At 34.5% G+C, this 24991-nt stretch overlaps 1 protein-coding gene across 1 annotated transcript; it reads right to left on the bottom strand.

Moving 5' to 3' along the window:
• Positions 1-427: 427 nt before the first annotated feature.
• LOC123565799 (uncharacterized) lies at positions 428-20238 on the bottom strand. The gene is made up of 3 exons (XM_045359589.2): positions 19605-20238; positions 4825-4924; positions 428-3056 (listed from the first exon to the last, which is right to left on the bottom strand). The coding sequence occupies exons 1-3, from the start codon at positions 19906-19908 to the stop codon at positions 1871-1873; spliced, it is 1590 nt and encodes a 529-aa protein (XP_045215524.2). The 5' UTR covers positions 19909-20238; the 3' UTR covers positions 428-1870.
• Positions 20239-24991: the final 4753 nt, after the last annotated feature.

The raw sequence follows: 24991 nt of genomic DNA on the forward strand, positions 1-24991 counted from the left end.
ATTTTAATGAAACAGAACGAATAAGAAAATGTTTATTAGTTGTGCAGAAGCACCTGGCATTATAAATGGTGCTATGCTGACCGTATATATAAATCAAAGAACCATAACTCAATGAAAAAAAATCATTCAACCGTAAGAAACGTATTATATGAACAACCATGTTCTCTGTTATCATTCCTACGAAATTTTATTAGAACTGAAGTACTCTAGACAAATGAGCCGCGCCATGAGAAAACCAACATAGTGGGTTTGCGACCAGCATGGATCCAGACCAGCCAGCGCATCCGCGCAGTCTGGTCAGGATCCATGCTGTTCGCTAACAGTTTCTCCAATTCCAACAGGCTTTGAAAGTGAACAGCATGGATCCTGGCCAGACTGCGCGGATGCGCAGGCTGGTCTGGATCCATGCTGGTCGCAAACCCACTATGTTGGTTTTCCCATGACACGGCTCAAATGTTATTCAAAAATGACATTTAAAGGACCATAACTTCAAAAAACATAATATGAGCGGAGCATTGCAACGATACGCACAACTAGGCTTTATACAAATATCTCCTCTTTAAGTTTCGTCGAAATCTGGACAGACGATCAGGATGTGAAGCACGGAAGAGGATCTCTACATAGCATTAATGTAATTATCAAAGGGCCATAACTCACTTAAATATCATTCAACCGTAAAATCATAAGATATGTACAACTAGGCTCACAACTGAACATTCCCATGAATCAACTACCACAAATAGTGTAGGAGAAATAGTCCGGGAAATTTTTATTAAAAAAGACATTTTACGGGCTAAAAGACCGCAAATATAAGCCGATGGACGTATCAATGATATGCAGAAGTAGGCTTTACACCAATAACCCCTGTAAAAATCTACTGACTTTGAGATCTCTACACAGATTTTATGTATAAAATTAAAAGGGCCAACATTTCGTGGAAATCATTTAAACGGAAACCCCGTAAACTTTTGGTAACAAGTCTTGGTAAGATCATTACTATGAAGTTTCAATACAATTAAAAGGGCCATAATTCAGTGAAAACTCATTCAACCATAAACCCTATAAAATATACATAACTAGTCTTGTTACTGACCAATCATTTTCTAAATGAAGTTTCAATTTAATCGCATCAATTAGTATTAAAGAAGTTGTTCGGAAAATCTTTATCTAAAAAATTCTTTAAGGGACAATAACTCCTCAAATAATCCGACCAGGACATGCAAACAATATGTGAAGTTTCATTTAAATCCAGATCGGGTGTAAACCTAGGTGCGAATGAATAGACAGACAGACAGACGGACAGCAAAGGCTAAAACAATATATATCCCAACAAATGGGGAATATTTTAGAATATCATCTAACTGATAAAGCCTAATATGATGTCATCAACAAGTGGAGGTATATTAATGGGTCCTCTTTTCACAGAATCACAGAGAGCAAAATTCAGATTCAACAAGCTGTCATTGTTGCAGTGTCCAAAGTGATTTTCGTGATGAAATGATTCTTTGCTTAGCCTAATGATACCAATATCATGTATGAAAATTGAGCTTTCTCGGAGAAAACCTAAAATACTTGGCCAACAAACCGAACTACTGTTTCTGTCTGATCTACTACCCTCTTTTGACTGTCCATCTGACAAAGGCCGTTGTCTAAAGGAAGCTTTTACATGTTCACTCGAACTCGACGAGACAGGCAAAATTTGTTTGAGTTATCGGTAGTTCGAGCCATCGAACAATGTACAGTATATCGGACTTTGCAAGGACTTGACGATGAGTTCGAACAAAGGGTGGTGCTCGAATTATCCGAGTTCGAGTGAACGAAGCCTGACTACATGTTTATGTCTAATCCCTTAGCTGATACACCGTTATGTCTAATCCCTTAGCTGATACAGCGACTCTTGTCTACCCCTCATCTGAGCTTTCATCAAAAGTGTCGCCATAGACTGTTGCCAACGTTGAGCTGCCTCCACGTCTAGTGGAGTTCCCAAAAACCCTTGGGTCGGAATCAAAGGGTACTTTGATATTTGACCTGCTGATCTAACTAAAGTTTGTTTTTCAGCATTGTAAAATGCACCAATACTTTGCGTACTTGGAAAGTTATTAGCACTGAAGAATGCTGGCGACATAAGTCCCACTTCCGACACTCTTTCGTGATGTTTAGTACTTTTCTCCTCGGAAAATCCGATGTTTCGATTATCTGGCGAGGAGGGTTCACTGATGCAATGCCTTTCAATGGCTGCTGAATTTTCTCCTCCGTATTCAGCTGTATCTTGATTGTTACTGTATTTAGAAGCGTATGGCGTGTTAACAACAATTTCGTTATCACAAACGCTGCTAGCGTCGTCACTGTCGCATTCAATTGTAATCTTCTTGTCTTCATTTGATTCCTGTATGTTTTCGTCATCGCCATTTCTGTTGAGCACGTCAGCATGTGCTTTACTGTCATCTTTATGTTTGTTTTCATTATCAACGCTTTCATTTCTATTAATGTTATCATTTAAATTGTCATCTGTTTGTCCCTTTATCCGAGATTCATTCGCAAAAACAAAGATTTCAGATGGTTCCTCCACATTCACGGATGGAAGCCTCCCAGAACGCATTTTCTTATAAAACTCTGTATCTGGAGCTAATAAGCTTTCAACATCAAACTGTCGCCGGAATCCTTGTTTAAGTATTTGACCTTGAGGTCTATTTCCACTAACTGGATTACAGTGAAGTCCATTATTCTCAACAGGTGGCGTTGTTGTGCGGTCTTCAGCTGTATTTTCGTCTATATTCATCTCCACAGATCCAGTGGCCCAGTTCGGAGAATGATGTGTAGGTGCTGGTGAAGGGGTTGGACTATCATCCTCGTCATCATCAGGGACAGAAAGCCCCATGTGTTTTCTAACCCGACGTTGTGCACGTCGTCTGCGAAAATCGCCTTTCTGAAAGTCATCCAAATTCGCCGGATGTATAGCCCAGAAGTGGCCTTTACCGTTTGCACTCCGGCCGGCTTTTATGAAACAGTCATTCAGTGATAGATTGTGTCTGATACTGTTGCGCCAACCAGGACCCCTGCAAAAATAACGGAATGATAAATGTTTAAAGTTTAAGTACTTTATTTGAAAGCATAGTATAGTCGAAATGCGAATCTATAAAGCAAATTTATTAACTTATCCTACGAGGGCAACTCATGCTGCCAAAGATGTTTGGAAAATCTGGAAACATTTGATCAAATATTTCCAATGGAACATGCTTACATGCAAAACTGTCGTGGAAAAAGGAGCATAATGTTGCTAGAGTTACATGAAACTTGCCAAGTGAGGTAATCATATGACGCCAAAGACGTGTGGAGAAACTGAAAACATTTGATCAAATAATTCCTGAGAAATTGCTTACAGACAAAACTGTTAACAAAATTTCTAAGTTATAAACGGGGCATAATGTTGCGAAAATGTAAACTGGAGTTGTGTAACTTGCCACATGAGGTTATCTTATGATGCCAAAGATATGTGTGAAGTTAAAAAAAAACATTTGGCATAGCAGTGTTTGAGAAATCTGCCTATATGCAAAACTTAAAGAAAATATCTTACTTGAAAAGGGGCATAATTCTGAAAAAATAAAAACTAGAGTTATGTAACGTTTAAGGCCATCTCATGATGCCGAAGACATGTATGAAGTTTAAAAGCATTTGACCTTGTAGTTTTCGAGAAACCTGCTTAAATGAGAAACTTTAAACGCTGAGACGGACGCCGAAGAAAGGGTTACTACAAACACTCCACTATTTGAGAAAAAAAATTAAAAAGTCGAGTCCTTGGCCTACTGTTATTTAATCTGAAATGTTAAGTTAAAAAAGGGCATAATATCGACAAAATAAATACTAGAGTTATGGTAACTTGTCCTGGGAGATCATATCATTATGCGCGAAGACGTGTAAAGATTAAAGGCATTTTACCTAGTAGTTTCTGAAACATCTGCTTACATGCAAAGCTTTGACCTAAACTTTTATGACGCGGACGCCGACGAAAGGGTGACTACAAAAGCCCAACTATTTAAAAAAATAAATCAAACAGTCGAGCTAAAACATGCATCCTTGGCCTACTAATCTTTAATTACACACCTAGGCGTCGACATGCATTGCTCGTAGATATTCCTGATTCATAGCGTATATCTAAGTGAAAACAACAGGTGACTCTGTTTATCTAGGATCAAGAGAGGACGTGTCACCCGTCCTAAATAGCAAAATTGTCCATGCTTCGTGTGAATACATAAATCGAAAATGTCTCGCATTGTCTAAGCGTATCTGTAACTATCCAGGATTCCCGAGCATATATAATGGAGATGTCTCACCTTGTCCGCAATTGCTGACTCATCCAGGACTTGTACATATATAAAGCATAAAGAGCTAACTTGTCCTAAAGTAACCGTGATCATCCAGGATTCGCGCATATATAACGTAAAAAAGTCCTCACCTTGTCCTAAAGTTCTTGTAATTGTTCAGGATTTGTGCATATATAAAGTGAAAATGTCTTACCTTGTCCTAAAGTACTTGTAATTAATCAGGATTTGTGCATATATAAAGTGAAAATGTCTTACCTTGTCCTAAAGTTCTTGAAATTAATCAGGGTTTGTGCATATATAAAGTGAAAATGTCTCACCTTGTCCTAAAGTTCTTGTAATTAATCAGGATTTGTGCATATATAAATTGAAAATGTCTTACCTTGTCCTAAGTTCTTGTAATTAATCAGGATTTGTGCATATATAAAGTGAAAATGTCTCACCTTGTCCTAAAGTTCTTGTAATTAATCAGGATTTGTGCATATATAAAGTGAAAATGTCTTACCTTGTCCTAAAATAGCTGTAATTGTCCAGGATCCATTGGTAAATGTCGCTCAATACGAGTTTCTTATCTCGAACACTCAGTATAGCCATTGCTATCAGACCTGAAAAGAGACGGAAAATATATCCGAATAATGTCTAAATTTATTTCGCATTCATATCTTTTCTTCACAACCATATCTACAGTACACAACCTAATAAGAAACACAGAAGTGCATATATCCATCCTAGTTATAGTATATTCCCTAATTGTTAGGTGTTATACAACATGTTGTTTCAAATTACATAAGCTCCGCAGAGTTATACAAGAGTGAGTGATGTAATATGGAACAGTGCATATGTACTGGTGAGGATGTATTACAACTAAGAAACGAGATAAAACGAACTATGCCTGCAAATGAATTCTAACTTAATCCCTGAACTATATATACGTATTGGAGTTATCAAAATAAAGCTACTATACTCAGCAATGCATTTTGGTAACAATTACGAACACGCATTACTCAATACGAACACGTATGATTCAAGAGGACAAGAATAACTCATTAAAACACACATTGCACAAAAAGAACACATATGACTTAGCAAAACACAATAATTCAGTAACATGCACACATTACGCAGCAAGAACACATGTCTAAGCAAGAATTAACTCAATTAGAACACGCATGCGCATTACTTGATAAAACGCCTATTCCTCAGTCAGATCACAACATCGAAAAACTCAACAAGAACAAATATAACTAGGCAAGAACATAAAATTTTAAGAAGAACACGCATGACTCGATAAGAACACAGATGACATGGTGATAAATACGACTACATAAATAGACCAGAACAGATAAGTTATGAGAGAGTTTCGTGCTATTTTTTGGCTTTCTAAAAGTAAAGTCAAAACACGTGTTGCTTAAGAAAATACTTTTTTTTTCTAAAACAAGCGATGACGCCATTACTTGTGAAAATCGTATGCATGAGATTAGAATAGTTTTAGATAAATTGGCAATATATAAATTTAAAGCTAATAACTTTAAAACTGAAGAAAAAGAAAGTCATTTACTTTTTTGACAAGCACACCTTTTTTTAGTTTAGTTGAAACTTTTATGAGTTGTGTTATAACACCTGTCTTTATTGTAGGGGGTGGGGGGGTGGGGGCTCCGTGGAAAAGAGGTTAAGGTCGCTGACTTCAAATCACTTGCCCCTCATCGATGTGGGTTCGAGCCTCACTCGAGGCGTTGAATTCTTCACGTGAGGAAGCCATCCAGCTGGCTTACGGATGGTCGGTGGTTCTACCCAGGTGCCCGCTCTTGATTAAATAATGCACGAAGGGGCCTCAGGGATCTTCCTCCACCATCAAAGCATGACCTATAATTGTGTCGGTGCGACGTTAAACCCAACAAAAAAAAAAAAAATGTTTTTGTTGTCAAATTTGAGAGACGAACTGAAATTCACAGAAAATTATAGCAAGGCAGTGTGATGTATTTTAACACTTGTCTTTATTGCCATGTGAAATTCGCAATCAGAGTAAAATTTTCCGCATCAAGTCATGCACGTTAGAACCATGATGAAACATAAATTAGTTCCAAAATTATGGCAACTTTCTCCGCGTTTGGTTATGAATAAAATGCCACTTTATATATTTTTTTCAACCATATGTATTTTAGAACATAGTTGTTACTTTTTTATTTTTATTTATTACAGTCAATAAAAATACATGTGGTTTTGTTATTTACCATAAATTTTATTAAGTATTACTATTAAAACTATTTCTAAATTTCTAAAACAGAAAAGCTTCGACTAAATAAATGGACAACAAGTAAAGACCGATACATGTTCACTCTGAATGTATAATCTGACATGGTTTATTAAGGAAGCTTTTGAAGTTCGTAAATGTACTTTGGAAGATATGACTGTTTCTTAAACTGCACTATTTATGTATATTTTCTATGGGTAATATATTGCTGTGCGTATTGTCTTTGTCATATTTCTTGCTTATTATTTGTAAATGGCCAAGGACAAAATTTGTTTTTTGCTGATTATGCCAAACAACTTGAAACCTGAAACTCTGATTGAGCAATATAATTATACTCGACATCAGCATTTGTCACAATTGCAAAAAGTGATAATTGTCCGATAAACAGATCAAGGTTTTGATAAGATGCTGCTAATGCTACTGCAGTAATGTACTCTGTATGTGGTAAACAAACAGCCTATTTACTAGTAAAAATCAAACAAATTGCTAATTTATATGTATTTTTTTTTGTGTGTGAATTATTCAGCATGGTCAATACTCCACTGTATGCGTATTCGGTAAACTGGAATACGGACGGAAAGTTTAAGACAATCACAAACATGGTTATATACATTCGGTTGAATTGTATTTCCTAACAGCGTTGAATGACACTAATTTAGTTTGCAAATCCGACTTTTTTTTTACATTTTTTTCCTTCAGAATTTTACATCAATTACTTAAAACAAGATAAAAAAAGTATATAGTCTATTAGTCGTTATTAGAAGTATGCTTCCAAAAGATGGAAAAATGGTTCTCCCGTTGGAGTGATTTATTGCAGCGATGCTTTTTTTTCTCCCACAGGAGTTCTTTTTACTGTCACGGTGTTTGCTTCTCCAGTGGGATCGCTTTAGTGCCTCAGTGTCTGCTTTTCCCGCGGGAATGTTTTATTAAAACGATATTTGCTTATCTCGCCAGGGATTTTATTGCCGCGATGTTTGCCCCTCCGCGGAAAGTCTCCGTAAGTTGTTATCCTAGTTTGCCATTTATTAATGTAAACCCATGAGTAGTCAAATATTTCTGTCCATCAGTGCCAAATTATTCCCAGATAAAATGACTGATGTTTGACATGCCTTACATACATTTCTTTTAAATGTGGACATTTATGTATCACATTAATCAATAAGTAAAATCATCTTATGAGTTATTTTAATATTATTAAAAGATAAAAAAAAAAATATTTTATTATACGTATACTAAAAGAAGTCGTCATTTTGTGCTTTTTTTTTAATTCTGTCTTTTAGGACTTTTAAAATCATTCAAGACACCGAAAGAACTTTTGAAATTGGCTTTAAAGATGAAAAGTTCAACTATTGATAAAATTAGCCACCATTTTGTTTCCATGGCAACTTGAAACAAATGGTAGACTTAATTTATTTGAGATATTATATACCATTTTTTTAAATTATTTAACGCATATTTTCTTCTTTTTTTTGAGAATTAAGTTGTCATGTTTTATATCGTAACCTTTATAATACTAATGTACAGTTCTTAATCTATCTAAAGCTGTAGCTGCTAAATAACTAATGAAGCAGTTAGTGTCACTAAAATGGCCAACTCCTCGGCCAGCATTTGTTCTTTCAACGTTATAAACCATTTAAAAGGATGACTCTCGTATCAAATAATTTAATGTCAGGCTTTCCCTTAACTCTTAACAACAAAGGTTTTCTTGTTTTTTTTCGTTTTTGCATATTCAAATGCATAGTGAAGCTTTTTGTAAATAATATATTTTCCGAATATATGTCTTTACATTTGATGGTGACATAGTTTAACAGTTTTTATAAATAAAAAAAAAACAACTGTCTTAGATTGTTCATATCTTAACAATCACTGAACAAAAAATTAAGTATACATTTAGAAAATTGTCAATGTTAAGTCTTTTTGTATTAAAATGACGTCAAAAATGACGTCAATATTCTGTTCGGATCTAAGGTTTTCCGATATCTAACCAAAATATCGTTTATTTATTATTATTATTTATCTATTATTTATACAGGTGTAAATTAGTTTGTACTTATTCAAATATTGCAGTAGTTTTTGCCACTTTTAAGTACCGATGCAATATTGCAGAAAGCTTAAACGCTATCGCACTGTACTATGCAAATATTGCAGAAAACATGGCCGCCATACTAAATTATGTAACTATTATAAAAGTATTTCCCTCTGTTTTGTACTATGCAGTTATAGCAAAATTCTTTACCACCTTTCCCTGTTTAAACATATAGTATGAAAATCTTTGCCCTCGTTCTATACTGTGTAAATTTTGAAGAAAAAAAGCCTTTACCACTGTTATGTACCTAAGTAAATATTGTAAAATAACTTTACCACCGTTCCCCATTTAAACAAAACTTATGAAAGTCTTTGCCCTCGTTCTGTACTGTATAAATTTTGAAAAGGCCTTTACCACTGTTATGTACCTAAGTAAATATTGCAAAGTTCTTTACCACCGTTACGCATTTAAACAAATGTTATGAATGTGTTTGCTTTCGTTCTGTTCTATGTAGATACTGAAAAAGCCTTTTCCACTGTTATGTACCTAAGTAAATATTGCAAAGTTCTTTACCACCGTTACGCATTTAAACAAATGTTATGAATGTGTTTGCTTTCGTTCTGTTCTATGTAGATACTGAAAAAGCCTTTTCCACTGTTATGTACCTAAGTAAATATTGCAAAGTTCTTTACCACCGTTACGCATTTAAACAAATGTTATGAATGTGTTTGCTTTCGTTCTGTACTATGTAGATACTGAAAAAGCCTTTTCCACTGCTCTGTACCTCAGTAAATATTGCAAAGTTCTTTAGCACCGTTCCGCTTTTAAACAAATATTATGGAAATCTTTGCCTTCGTTCTGCACTATGTAGATACTGGAAAAGCCTTTGTCACTGTTCTGTACCTTTGTTAAATTTGCAAAGCTCTGTGGCACCGTTCTTTATTCAACAACATTATAGAAATATGGAATGTAAATAAGCATGTGCCTAATTTGTGTTCGTTTATTATTTTGCAATGCACCTGTATATTAAAGTAGAAATGAAATGATTAAATAACATATTAGCACCAAACGACAGCAATTGATAATTTCTTGCCACACCAGACAACACTAATACGTGAAAAATTCTTACGACTACAAAATAAGTTTTCGGACTTTTTAAGACTTTGTTCCCAACTACATTACCGACAGACTGTGACTAAGTTTGGAAATAAGGTTTTAGAAGTTTAATGGCAGTTACGCGTTTTTAAAATGAAATTCTTTGTTATTTTGATATTATAAACCGTATGTCCTTCATTTTTCTTATAGGTATTTTCTGTTGACAAGATATTTGTTACATTGCGTGCAAGCTTGCTTACCTGTTTGACTATATCACATAATTACGAGCTTTCTCATTGATCTGACACTGTCGAAATAAACCTTGCAGCTATTGAATGTTTCCAAGTGCAGCTATTGTTTTTTTTCCCCAAAAATGTATGCAGGTTGTGCCGAATCTTATTACAGTGAAAAATGAGTAAAATCTCTGTAACAATATACACTTTCCTATTAAGCTTTAGCCTGCTAAATTTCTAAAATGGACTGGCCCATCATTCAATTTGGGAAATACCATTATCATTCGACCTGTTATGGTTTGCACTGTCGCAAAGGCAAGATCCCTTGCGCACAGCTGCTAACGTTAATAGCAGGCAATCATAAGTTTCATTATTGTACGAAAGACAAACTATATTGATGTTGTTGTATATTCAAGTTATATTTTTAAAAATTATGATTCGTTTTTGAAAGCAGCAAAAACTTGTTAAAAGTATATATCAGAGGAGAAAGCGTCTGGTTGATTAAGAGGGGTTGGTCTATCTTGTAAAAGCTTAAATTATTCAATGATTAGCATCACAGTACTTAACATAATATGGGGTGGTGTAATCATGGTTCTGTAAAAAAATAAAACATATGTCAATTTCTTTGAAGAACATGGAGGCAAACGTCTCGAAATCTCGTAACTACAAAACGAGATTTCATTTATAGACGAAGACATTTAAGCCGCACCATGAGAAAACCAACATAGTGCGTTTGCGATCAGCATGGATCCAGACCAGCCTGCGCATTCGTGCAGTCTGGTCAGGATCCATGCTGTTCGCTAACAGTTTCTCTAATTGCAATAGGCTTTGAAAGCGAACAGCATGGATCCTGAAAAGACTGCGCGGATGCGCAGGCTGGTCTGGATCCATGCTGGTCACAAACGCACTATGTTGGTTTTCTCATGGTGCGGCTCATTTCTTGTGTACTTTTCTTGATAATCTTGGTACGAGCTGGTTTTTCAATTAAGTGTCTAGGAATAACGAGAAAATGACATTTTATCCCTTAGTACCAATCACACACAAACAATTTATCTTATCATTTGAACTTCTACTAATTCCGTATTTATTGCTTGAAGTCTTATTTAATGTACACTTTAAAGAATTAGTTAACCATTTTAAGTTTAAGATACTAGACATTTGGTGAAGTCAATTTTATATGATACAGGGACTGGTTGATGTTAATAGCTAAGTCAGATTACTGTAAATATGGTCTAGCACAATTAGTTTAATATCAGCAAGTTTTCCCGACTTGTTTACAGATACGTGAATCCGATTATGTTTGAAGTTCCAAACCTCCTCAAAGGATTTTTTGTAGTAATGTGTATTGTATTGCACTGTTTTATTGTATTACATTATTTTGTACTGTATTGTTTTATATAGTACGGTATTGTTTTATATTTTATTGTTAGATGTTGTGTTGTGTTGTGTTGTGTTGTGTTGTGTTGTTTTACATGTGTACTGTACTGTACTGTACTGTACTGTATTGCGTCTGTTCAAGTCAAACGATTCGCACTTGTGCCACGAGACTGTCCAATAAAATTCCGTACTGGATACGATATATTTCATATTGTACGACGCGACGATTTTGTTTCGAATCTCAAAGTTAACTTTAAGTTATAATGTTGTTGTTTTTATTTACCAATCGGTTCGTCCAATATTTTTTTCGCTAAAATGTGTCGCCGCATTGTAGATAAAAGTGTTAAATATCTTAACAGTGTTTATGATATTGTAATATTTCAATAGTGAGCAGTTAAGAAATGTATGATCTTTATACGTTTTAGCAAGGTTTACGAGAATTATTTATGTAAACCAAAAGTTTCCAAATTACAAAAAAGTAAAACATAAACGGCAATAACATATTACTGAACATATATATTATTATTATTATTATTTTTATTATTATTATTATTATTATCTATTGTAATAGGTTACGTATGTCATATTATTGTTAAAACGTCATGAATTGAAAGTATCAAAATTGAGACTTTAAATTAAATGCATATGTAAAATATAACACTATATTGCAAGACCTTGCACTTTCGTTACGGAATTTCTCATATTTTCACGTCCAACATGCATTCACTTGCACTGTATTGTGAATGGACCCGTAAGGTCAATACTGTTAAGTTTTTCTTCATATAATAAAGGTTTCGGCAATTTTCGGTTGTCACCGAATCCATTGCTCGTAAGATCTTTTATTTGCGACCGACGACTGCAAAAATACGAGCTTGCATGGAAATTGCCAAACTTTATTACGGGTCCAACGGTTATATGAGGGTGTGCAGATTTTCTTTATAGAACACTTATTAAAAAAAAATGATCAAACCGAGGCTGCTATTGATTTACTTTGTTCTATGCAGCCGAAGGATCATGTAGGTGATACCAGCACATCAACAAATCCATTAACACATTCTTTATCAATTAGTTGACCTACCAAGAACATATTATTGAAATTAAGAAACGATGGATCTTTTACGTATGTTGTATGATTCAACACGTATCAAAGACACGTAAAAGAATACTCAAAATCTATGTAAGTTAATACAATTGACATGCATTGCATTTCATTTCATCGCATCGCATCGGATCTAATCTCATAACATAACTTTGTATCACAACTTTGTATCACACTGCATCGCATGGCATAGCATTACTTTGCATCACATCATATCGCATCGCATAGCATAACTTTGCATCGCATCGGATCGCATCGCATTTTATCGTAGTTTTGTGTTGTAAGCGCTTCATTTTTTAAACAATTAAAGTTTTTTCAGTGAACTGTATTTAAAACAACTTTATGGACTTTACATGGCTTAAGCAATTCTTGCGCAAGCATTAGTATTAGTTACATATATGAAGAGCAATTCATGGAAAAAAACTTTTTATTAACACCTTCTTCAATTTGCTATCGAAATAATCACCTATATTAATTTGTCGCATATATTATATGCGATTCAAATACCATGATCTGATGCATCAAAGTAAAGAGTTTGAAATATATAAATCTGTGTGGATTCTTATTCAAAAAGTTAAAGTAGTTGATAACAAATTCCAATTTAAGCAACTGACAAATAAAGCATGGTGGAATTAAGTCCACAAAGCAATTAATTGTCCTAAATTCTAAGATTAAGTCCACAGATGCAATGATATTGTCCTAGTTTCCGTTAGTTTATGTTTTCTCCGTATGGGATTTCGGCAGTATTCGGTTTTTACGGAAAAGCATTGTTGCCTTATAGAAGAAGAATATCTTAGTGAAAGACGGATGGTAATTTGGCATTACAACAATAGATTGTACATACATGCATGCAACAATTACTAAACATTATTGTTATAGATACCATCTTTGAAGCTCACACTAAAAGTACTAAATGCGGTTGCATCTAAGAAAGTGAGAGAAATCTAGACTGTCAACAAGTAAAAATGCAATCTTGTTATTTCTTTAGGGTTATTGCTTATACTGTTTGGAACCTAATACTTACCTCCGAATTTATTTTGTTTGCGCATGCAAACGCTTGCATTGTATTATCAGCGTTCGTGAAAGAAGACCATTGCTACGTTAATTAACAAACGCACAGCCTATCATAATCTTTAGCAAGATTAATTAATGTTGCTGTGTAAGCATACATTTTCTTCGATGTAAGCATATAACATCTTCATTAACGCTTCCTTCTTCCTATTCATTAACGCTATCAGTCATCCCATATTATTGAAATTAGCATCTATTATCACGACTATAGTCTATTACGCATAGTATATGGACTGACATACCAACGACATGAAATTGTTTAGAAAAAAAAAACAAGTAAAAAACATGATTTACAAAATTCAAAGGTGATTTTTCAAATTTCAAACATGTCACGGAGTTCACGTCTTATCATTTTCGCTTATTTGTGTTTACTTAAAGCTTAATGTAGGTAAGAATGTTTTAGAATTAAATATTTCTATCCAGGATGTCCAACAAAGATAAGAGTTTTTTTTACCATAAGTATAAATGGGATATACATACTAAGGGAAGTTATAAATACAAGACCATTAACAACAGTATATGTAGATGTAATTTATTACACAGTAACGTTGGAAGAAATATTATTACCTCCCTTCGCCTATGTTTTTGGCGTAAACTAATTCAGAAACTGCAAGCAACTTTAAAACATGCCTTTCTATGGCATGTTAAACGTAGCTAAATGTATATAAGCTGTTTTATTATTATTGTATGTTTGTTATTGTTATTCAATGTCTGGTCTTTCATATTCTAAAGTTTGCTATTGTTACTGTATATACCGCTATTCTTGTTGAAATACCGAACTAGCTTGGTTTATTAAGAAACAGATTGCAAGTCGTTTTCATTTATGCTATGCTAAGCAGTCTATATAATCATGTCTCGGGAGAATCCTACTTCTTATCAACATTAACACATTTTGTATACTCTAATAAAACTGTTTACTTGTTGGCAGTCTAGCAAATGTCACACATACTTAGCTATATCAATGTAGGATGGTTAATCTCTCTTCTGAAAAGAACTGTCTGTTTAAAACACCCTTCTTCTTTGTCCATATTTTGTTTAATGTGTTTTTTTCCGGTTTTCAGCAACGATGAGATGATGGTTTAACATTTCTTTGTTCGATTCATTTTGACAACGAAATCTTGTTTGAATTATATAAGTACTGGTTCTCTGTGCTTATTTGATTACGAAAACGCGGCCAGATTAAAGCCCATGATTCCTTACTAGACTGGTCGATACTTTACCAACTCCGATACAGCAGCTTTAGTATGAGGTAGTTTTCATTACAATTTAACAAATATACACCAGTGTGGCAACGTTAAATGTCGCAACGCCGCTAAATGTCGCAACCACCGTTATATGTCGCAAGGTTGACGTTAAATGTCGCAACCACCGTTAAATGTCGCAAAATCGTCTGCCGCTAAATGTCGCACCTTTAACGTTAAATGTCGCAAAAATTTGTCCACCGTTATATGTCGCAACTCCAACGCTAAATGTCGCACAGCAAAATAAGGTATGTTAAACAGTTTTTACAACTTGGAGATAAGATTGGGTAATGCATGCTTGCATGCATCAGTATGCAATGTGTTGATTTTGGAAGGGCTGAAATGACCTTTCACTCTAATCTGCACGTTTGCTTTTCAGTGGTTCCGCATCATACATATCTTCTATATATAAAGGTTTGAGCACTAACGTAGTACTCGCACGTACTAATTTATTTCAGTCTGAACTATGTAATTCTAGGAGTCCTGTTTAGCTCATGAGATAATAAGCTCGCGCTCATTTGTCGCGCGTTGTATCGCATGTCTGAGTCGACCTGAATTTCGTTACACAACAGCCGGGGCAGAAATTGTTTATAGGAGGAGGGGGGACGGGGAGCACCAGTTAAAAACAAAAGCGTCACCACGAAGTGCGGTAGGTACAGGGTCTCTATCGTATGTGGAAAGTTTTTTTATGAAGGTATGAAATGCTGGCCTGTGGTGCATTTTTGTCTATTTTTGAGGTACGTACTACAGGGGCACTCCTTAATGTAGGTGGTTAGGGTCTTTCCCTCACAATAAGTATGGAATGCTGGACTTTCATTCAATTTGTTAAAAATTATCGTGCATGGAGGGTTTGGAGGAAATTTTGAAAAACAGGTAAAATGGTTCCCTCTGTGCATTTGGTCTTAATTTTAAGGTATTGGAGGTATCCCTTATTTTAAGGGTCAAGGGTCTTCCCCCTGGAATTTGAAATATAAGTGTAAAAAGTTGCCTTGGGCGTTTTGGTCTACATTTGAGAAATATTATTTCCAAAATAGTCGGTGACCTGATGGTATACGTCATACTAAGCCAACAAGGATGGGTTGGGGGGGGGATCGGCTCGGACCGCGATCCGGGCTGTTAACACACAGGATGTTTAATACGCGACGAGACTGTACTGTGTTTGTACCAGCTGTAGAGAACTTGCGAAATTTTCTATTAATCAGCCATGTATTCTATTTCTTTGTTTGAGGATTAATTTAAAGTCATAAGGTAACTATTAAGCTTCAATGGCGAAAGATCTGTGCGGCCTCTGTACAATTTTTGAAGTAAAGCGAAATTTTGATATTTTAGTCTCTTAAAATTTTTTTTAGTCTCATTCCCTCATTATCTACTTTCCGCCTACCCACACATAACCCCCCCACTCTTACTCCCCCCCCCCGCCCCACACACACACTCAGAAATGTAATATTTATATTTTCTAATAATTGTCTTGTGCTGTGTTTGTGTCTTAGATTTCTGTGTGTTATTCAAACCGTTCCCAACATACCCACCCACAAACATCCAAAATCATTACAATTGTATTTAGTTAGAAGAAACATCAGAATTTCTACCCTAAAAACACTGGTCTATTACAAAATATAAATATTTTTCTTGGTACAGTTCAAGCAAGTGTGGAACAAGGTGAGCGATCTAGACAACAAGCGCTTGTTGCTATACGTAACAGCACTTATCATTAAGATAATTATTTGTTTACATAACCTGTTAATTTTCTCACTCAAAAAGTAATATAACAAGATTGATATTCATAGTGTCAATAGGAAGTGCGACATTTAGCGTTGGTGTTGCGACATATAACTTGGGCAAAATTTGCGACATTTAACGTTAAGGTGCGCATTTAGCGGCAGGACGATTTTGCGCATTTAAACGGTGGTTGCGACATTTAACGTCAACCTTGCGACATATACGTGGTTGCGACATTAGCGCCGTGCGACATTTACGTGCACACAGTTCTATTGTGTCTTCTTTGTTAACTTATCATTAACTTAATCTTAAAATAATTATAATGCTGTGGATTTTAAACATATTTTTATTTAATGAATCATCAGTAATATTGATGTACTGAATCTTAGACAGATTATTATTATTATTATTATTATTATTATTATTATTATACCTAACTTATATAGCACTCTTTTCATACAAAATATGTACGTTCAAGGCTTTACAAAACATTAAGAACAATACATAACATAATACATAAAATATACGGTAAAAGATTAAATGAATATAATTAAAATAAGATCACCATAAATTATGTTCAACGTTAAAGTACATTACGAGACCAATCCTTTCTCAAATGAAACAAACCTTTCATGGTTTTCGGTTTAACGCCATTTTCAACAGTATTTCAGATCTTATTTATTTATAACATGTGTGAATGTGACAGATATCAAAAAAGTGAACCGAAAGGCATGGCGTGTAAAAATTTGTTTAAAATCCACAGCCATTATAATCATTTTAAAATTAAGTGAATAATAATGATCATCGTTGCTGAAAACCGAGGAAAAACATTCGACAAAGAACAAGGGAGTGTTAAACAGACAGTTTTTCAGAAGACCATCCTGATTCGTGGCGGCGGGCGATATAGGCGGCATCACCCAGACTGCCAACAAGTAAACAGTTTTATTAGAGTTTACAAATGTGTTAATGTTGATAAAAAGTAGGACTCACGCAACTTTAAGACCCCAAGACATGTTTATATGGACTGCTTAGCACAGCAACGAAACGAAAACGACTTGCAATCTGTTTCTTGTCAAACCAAGCCAGTTTGGTATTTCAAAAAGCTTTCATAAAATTTGTTTTCGCAACAGAACAAGGTTCACCCTGTTGGTATATATGTCAAAGCCGCACACGTCAAATTTTGAAAATGTATAAAAATGTTTCCATAAAAAAGTAAAGGCACTAAAAATTTAAAAAAATAAATGATTCAGTGAGATTCTTTTTAAAGTTCCATGTTTTATAGACCGTGAAAAAAATACATATTGTTAAGAACATTTGAATGCGTGCCTCTCCCACAGCTTATGACACGATGATACATTGTCTCAGCGTGTGGTCAATATTCAAATTAGCAGCTATAAACTTATAAACAAACAACTCTTAGTATCACACGACTTTTTTTATATAAACCAGCTCTCCATCTGTGCTACAGGGCGGGTTTATATTCATTGCTAAATCATGCTCGGTTAAACTTTGGAAAAATAAGAAAATATATTTCTGTTGTGTTATAACACACATACTGAATAGCTTTCTGTCTGGCAAGGCTTTAAGTGTATTATATAGGAGCCGTGCCATGAGAAAATCAACATAGTGGGTTTGCGACCAGCATGGATCCAGACCAGCCTGCGCATCCGCGCAGTCTGGTCGGGATCCATGCTGTTCGCTAACGGTTTCTTTAATTGCAGTAGGCTTTAAAAGCGGACAGCATGGATCCTGACCAGACTGCGCGGATGCGCAGGCTGGTCTGGATCCATGCTGGTCGCAAACCCATTATGTTGGTTTTCTCATGGCACGGCTCATTATTAGCATATCGCTAAAAATTCGAATACGAAATCTTACTAAAAATAAATATGGCCATTTAATTCTTCTTTAATCTATTCTTATGCAGCTTACATAGAATTTTCAAGTTTCATGTCTGAAAATTAACACAGATTATTCACGTTTCATATCTGAAAATTAAAACCAACCGTTGATAATTCAATTAAAATTAAAATGATAAACGAATAGATGATAATTGTGAAAAATAGCAATAATAAAATTTCAATGTTCCTAATTTAGACACCCTGAGCGTTTGTCGAATTTTTTTCTATCAAGGGTAATATGCACATTTGAATTCACACCCCTTTTAATGATAAAATTCTGCATTAGAAATGTAGGGAAATCGTTTGATCTTATCTAAGTTAACGGGTTTCGGCAAATACTTGTCATTCACCCTTCAATATTTCATCTAATATCTAATTATCTAATATTAATTTTTTGTCGACAACCGTGTACAAGATAAAAACATCATATTCACAGATTGGATAACACTTTGTGATTTATATCTAAATGCGATTCAGCTGTGCTTGCATTAATCAAAACTGACAAAAAACGCTATTTGTTTTTGATAAAACATGTATGGAAATATCTACTAAGATTTTGGGCAACCAACTATGACATCTGGTCATTGTGCGCATAAATATACTTGTTAACTAAGACAGGAATATTTACTCTAATTCTAAAGTATTTTTTTTTCTTTTTACAAATATGTATAAAAAAAAATTAAAGACTAGTCGCAAGAAGTTGAAGAAGTTAAATGTCTGCAAAAATCTGACTAAAATTTGCACCTTATACAATATACATATACAGTATTGTATATTGTTCCCCTACAAAAAAAATGCAAGACAATAATAGTTTACTTCTATTGTAATTTTAATCTTATAGACTGGGGACACCGTTTTCCATTAAATTAACTTCAAGGGACATACAATTTCACCAAGAACGAAATAATCAACCTGAATGTATTTCCAACAGCAACTTCATTGAAATCTCTTATTATTACCTTTGTCTTACAGTTAGTTCATTGCATTATATTTTATTGACACATAAACACTCTAGTCGGTCAATCTGAAGGGGAAATTAATATAAAATAGTTCTTTTTATTATTCTTACAAAACAAAAACATACATTACAATGTTTTATTAAACTGTTTTTGCCTTCGTTATCTGTAATGTTAAGCTGGAGGCATGGCCATTTGTTAATCATCTAATTTCAATCAACCACTACATTTGTGTCTACAGAAAAAAAGCTATACGAAAACCAAATAAACTAAAAAAAATATCTAAAACACAAAACATGAAAACTACAAATATATTTACCTATATAGCTGTGATTAGGTTTGGGCTCCTCGTGTACAAATCTTGCCCTTGGGTCTTTACAAAAGTATGGGTGCAGGTAAGGGTGCATCAAATGTCCGTGGTATGCTAACGGATTCAAACCTGCAACTTGTCCTGGAAAAGACCTCAAACCCAACTGTAATCTTTGAGCGTAGTCCTGCAATTGAGCCCTTTGTATGTCCATATTCAAATGAGATGCACTAGCAGCATAATAAGGCAACTGGCCCCCATTCATCTTTAAGCCAAAAGGCATTAAAGTCCCACTATTACTGCTTGAACTGCACATTGTAACAAGATAACAAACAACAAAAAAATCCAAAAAAAAAAAATATTTCCCTTATTACAATTTAAAATCAAGATAAACAAATAAATGTTTCCCTTCAATGTACATTCAGTATGTTCCTACAACGCTTTTATTAACAGTCAATGTTAACGACATCATTTATATCATTTAAGGTAAAAGCAGTTTTAGCACCCGCAGTAACTTGCGACAGTTTGTAAATGTTTACACAAATCTGATTGGTTGGGGGTTTAGCAATCTAAACACTTAACTACTAAATATTTTCCGATACCGTTCAATAAACAGCGGTATTTCTATAATAGTTGCTGCGACCACCTCAAGACTCCGCCTACTTATTTTCTCGTCTGTATTGATTATTAAAGCAAACCATTAAACAAGCTCTATTAAATGCTCGATTAACATTGATGGAACATATTTACGGAGAAAACAGCCTGTTTACATATGTTTAGTATGTTGTATGTTTGAATGGCCAAGACGAAGTACAAGTTTCACAATGAGGATATCAAAGGGGTATACTGCATAAGATTTAGTTCTTTGAACATTTGTGAAAAAAACACTATTTTTCGATGTTATATTTCTATATCAGCGAATGTTTTCATTAAATAATTAACTTTATAAATTACAGCCGTAATCTAGCAATAGAATACAAAACGTCGCCAAAAAAAGCCGTGTCAGATTTTTAGGTGTTATTGCCCACATCTGCCTTTTGGAAGAGTTTCAGTGTTGTTATATTGTCTGGTCCTTTGGATCACGGATCCCATTCAGTACCAAAATAATAAAAATTATACTTTAGCCGGTTAGGGGTATTACACATTCCATTACCTGTCATGAAAAGACACAACCATGCCGAGTCTACCATCATTTCGCTTGCTGGTATTCTTTGGTTCCGACCCAAAGAATCTTCTTAAAGATATTGTTTTATACTGGTACTTTTGCATACTCCTTAACACATGTTTTTCCAATGTTGTTTTTAATATTAAGACTATTTAATTTACTATTTTACTATCTACCATGAAAAAATACCATATATTTTGTAATTCTAGTCGTTACTCTGCTGGAATCTGAGAACAAAGGGGCTCTCGCCAATTAAAAGAAAATGTGAAACAGAAGCCAAGTATCTAATTTCCAGTGAAGAAGCAATTTAAGAACAGCAAGTGTTTAATTTATGTCTTCGAGACCAAAGTTTTTTTATCTGTAACGAGCGGTGCGGTATGACAAGAATTTAAGTTTTAATAAATGTTTTCCAAACAAGTAACTGAGTTTTTTAATTTTCATGAATAATCTGGGTATGTCCCCCCCCCCCAGTATGTAACAGATGCTCGTAGACTCATAAACATTGCCCGAGATTCAATTCAACGACCTCCTCATTAGAAGGTTTTGCAACAGGAAATCAGGTACTATAAATTATTACTTTGACTTTTATTTTACTTTCATATTTCAACTTTAAGCTCAAGAATACATGTACCGATATTAATGACCGAATCTGTAGATAAATACTTGAATCCATAATTCTACGGGTGATCCATGATTGATAGTAAAGGTGAGTCGTCTTCAAAACACCACAAAAAGCATTATGTAATCTAAATAATTGTTAAACTTACCATTGTTTCTAACAGATTAACTAACTTTATATATGAGCCGTGCCATGGGAAAACCAACATAGTGGGTGTGCGACCAGCATGGATCCAGACCAGCCTGCGCATCCGCGCAGTCTGGTCAGGCTCCATGCTGTTCGCTTTTAAAACCTATTGGAATTGGAGAAGCTGTTAGCGAACAGCATGGATCCTGACCAGACTGCGCGGATGCGCAGGCTGGTCTGGATCCATGCTGGTCGCACACCCACTATGTTGGTTTTCCCATGGTATGGCTCATATGTTTACCCATTTCAATAAATCTGACATGAAATAATTCATTTTTATTTTTACTTGTTACTTTGCTTCAGTTTGTTTACATGTTATTTATGGGTAACGAGTGTCTTATCAGCCGACGAAACAAAAAATGATGTAAGATATACTGTATAAGCTGAAAATGTCAATATCATAATATATTATGCATAACAATTACAACCATTTTACACAATAGGCACAATAAAATAACTAAAATACAATAAAAGTCTAAATCCGGCCATGTAATGACCTGTGAGACTCTAAAACATAAAATATCCTTCACTAGTTCAAAATGAGTTATCATCAAGTCTTTTTTCCATTGTTCCTTTTTATCTAAATGGTGTCATATAGATGCATAGATTAATACCAGGTAGAATTATTATTTGTGTCATTGATTGATCGCTACCATATCTGTCAAACAGATTTGAGCCGCGCCATGAGAAAATCAGGCTGGCTGGCTGATCTGGATCCATGCTGGTCGCAAAGCCACTATGTTGATTTTCACTTGGCGCGGCTCATTTACATCCAGATGATAACTACATAGCCGCACTTTATCTTTTATATAATGTAAAAACGTAACGTTGTTTTTACAATTAATAATTAATGCCATAATCAAAAGAGTTTTTTCGGTCTTTACAATAAGCGAGGCTGTTCGTACGTTTCATATGTACTTATGATGTTTTGTCTCTCCCGTGTTGATACAACATCATTTTCAGTTCCAACGTTAACATTACAAATAGACAGCTATATTTTCTTAGTTTGTGTGCCATTTGTTGATATCTGACGTCAAACATGATCTGCAAATCGGGTAAATATACGGAATGAATGTCGGTTAATACCTTTCAGTAAGCGTGGATTGATTTTGTTTGTTTGTTTTTGGTTTAACGCCGTTTTTCAACAGTATTTCAGTCATGTAACGGCGGACAGATAACCTAACCAGTGTTCCTAGATTCTGTACCAGTACAAACCTCATCTCCGCAAGTAATTACCATCTTCCCCACATGAATCAGAGGTGGAGGACGAATGATTTTTCTTTTATCAAATCACGGAGAACATATGCCCCGCCAAGGGATCGAGGGTTTTGTAGTCTTTTCTCAAGTGACATGTACATTTCTACATCATTATCTGCTGCATCCTCAGTAAACTGATATCACCTTACGAAACGAAACGTTTTCAGTGACCAAGCAAGCAGTGATACATTGGGCCCATATTGGCAAACCGATATCTTTTGTGATATTGGTCCAACATTTCAGTCGATATTAGCCGATATCTGTCTCAATCAATATCGGATCGACGTTATGTTCATTTGCGAAAGTGATTTCCGGTCGATATCGTAAACTATGTCCGTTCGATATCGACCTGATATGAAATGCTTGCTTCGAAAACAACAATAAGTTGAAAAACTCTTTAAAAGTAATACTTTGATGATAATAATGAACTATAATTAAATGTCACCGTCTGACTGGTTGAAAATTCACTAACGTTAGCAAAAACAAAGAAGAAATCAAAGAGTTGGGAAGAAAAGCAAATTTAAGAATGTTTTCACTTCAGTCAAAACTGGTGGAGTTGAACGTATATGACGTAACAAAGAATTGATTTAAGAAAATATGGTGATGCTTAAATACCTAAGATGTTGTTTCTCTGGTATTAGTATTGTATTAATAATTCTAATTAAATGTTCTTGTTGAAGATTACCAGTTTTACAGAAGAATATAAATACCATTTTTGTGTGTAAATGTAGACTATAAATCCAACTTCTTATGAATGGGTTGTAACAATTATAAACACTTTCACATTGCTTGTTTTCTAATATGACCTAGTTTAAGTTTTTTTTAAATATTTTTTTTTTCGAAAATATAAGGAAGGGTGGTTATTAGGTGAAGGGCTTTAATGAAGGAATACAAGGTATTTTGCAATATTCTTTATTATACATGTGATTATTTCTATTTACAAGTCTGCTCTAGGGAATGCCATGATATATTGATTTGAATGTGATAATGACTTCGGCTTCTTGTGAGAGCTGAGACTAAACAACATGTTTTCATTGTTTGTATGTGAGAGTATGTCCTTCGTTGACTGTTGACTTTTTGCGTCAATCATTACATTTTTGTTTCGAAAATCTAACTTTATACATACTGATGGTACCGCAGTCTACTGTATGACATGTCTGCATTGATGTTACCCTGCATACACAATTTTGATATAGGACTAGAGATCAGTCAGTGCCACAAATAATAATCCTACCTGGCATTTATCTATTCACCTGTATGACTTCAGTTTAAAGAAACAATGAACTAACTGTGTGGTAAAAACCTTGGTTATGAGACATTTCATCTGAATGTTAATTTTCAAGGTCATTATATATAATGTGTGATATGGTACAGATAACATTATGCGTAAAATTCAGCTTAAATAATGGATCTGAAGTTATTTTATTAGACTTAAAACATTTTCTACATGTCATACAATATGCATGCATGTATAGGACAGCTTTTTCGCTGTCAGATAAGTTCTTGCATTAACTGAGGATTAAATATTTGTCAGAGACTTGGTAGGTAGGACTATCTTCAAGGGGGGCTACATGGAAATTGAATAAAAAGTATCAGAAAAGCTTAAACAACATGCTTGAAATGATCCAATCAAGACTTTAGTATTATGCTGGGCTTTAAATGTTATATATCAGCATTCAACGTAAATTGTTTAATTGTTTTTTATAGTTTAAAATTTTAGATACCATCTCTACCCAAATGATGTTTCGTTTGTTTCCACAGTGATAGTCAGCTTGTAGTGGCCGCTTATCTAATATAAAGATTAGGAAACTCAGTAAAACAAAGTGAAAGCGTTATTTCACTATGACTGTTTCTTACCTCGTGATTAAACTCTTTTGTTGTAAGTCAAAACGTCTGTGTTTCTTTGGTAATATTTCTGTTAAGTGTGTCGGTATGGTTTGGTACCTAATTTGGTTGTTTATTTCAATTTGACTGATCAGTTCCAAAGTTAAGTTATTTTGTTTATTGCCTATTGTATCTACATGTTCAGCCGGAGTTATGCTTCTCACCTGCAACAATATTAATGTGACTAATTTAGTTCATAACCAATCACTGCAACTTACATAATATTTTTTATAATAATTACAGCTTTAAAACTGTAAAATTGACGTTACGTTTTAACGTAAAAAAGGC

This window comes from Mercenaria mercenaria, chromosome 8 (genome assembly GCF_021730395.1).
Source record: "Mercenaria mercenaria strain notata chromosome 8, MADL_Memer_1, whole genome shotgun sequence".
Classification (NCBI taxonomy): Eukaryota; Metazoa; Mollusca; class Bivalvia; order Venerida; family Veneridae; genus Mercenaria; species Mercenaria mercenaria.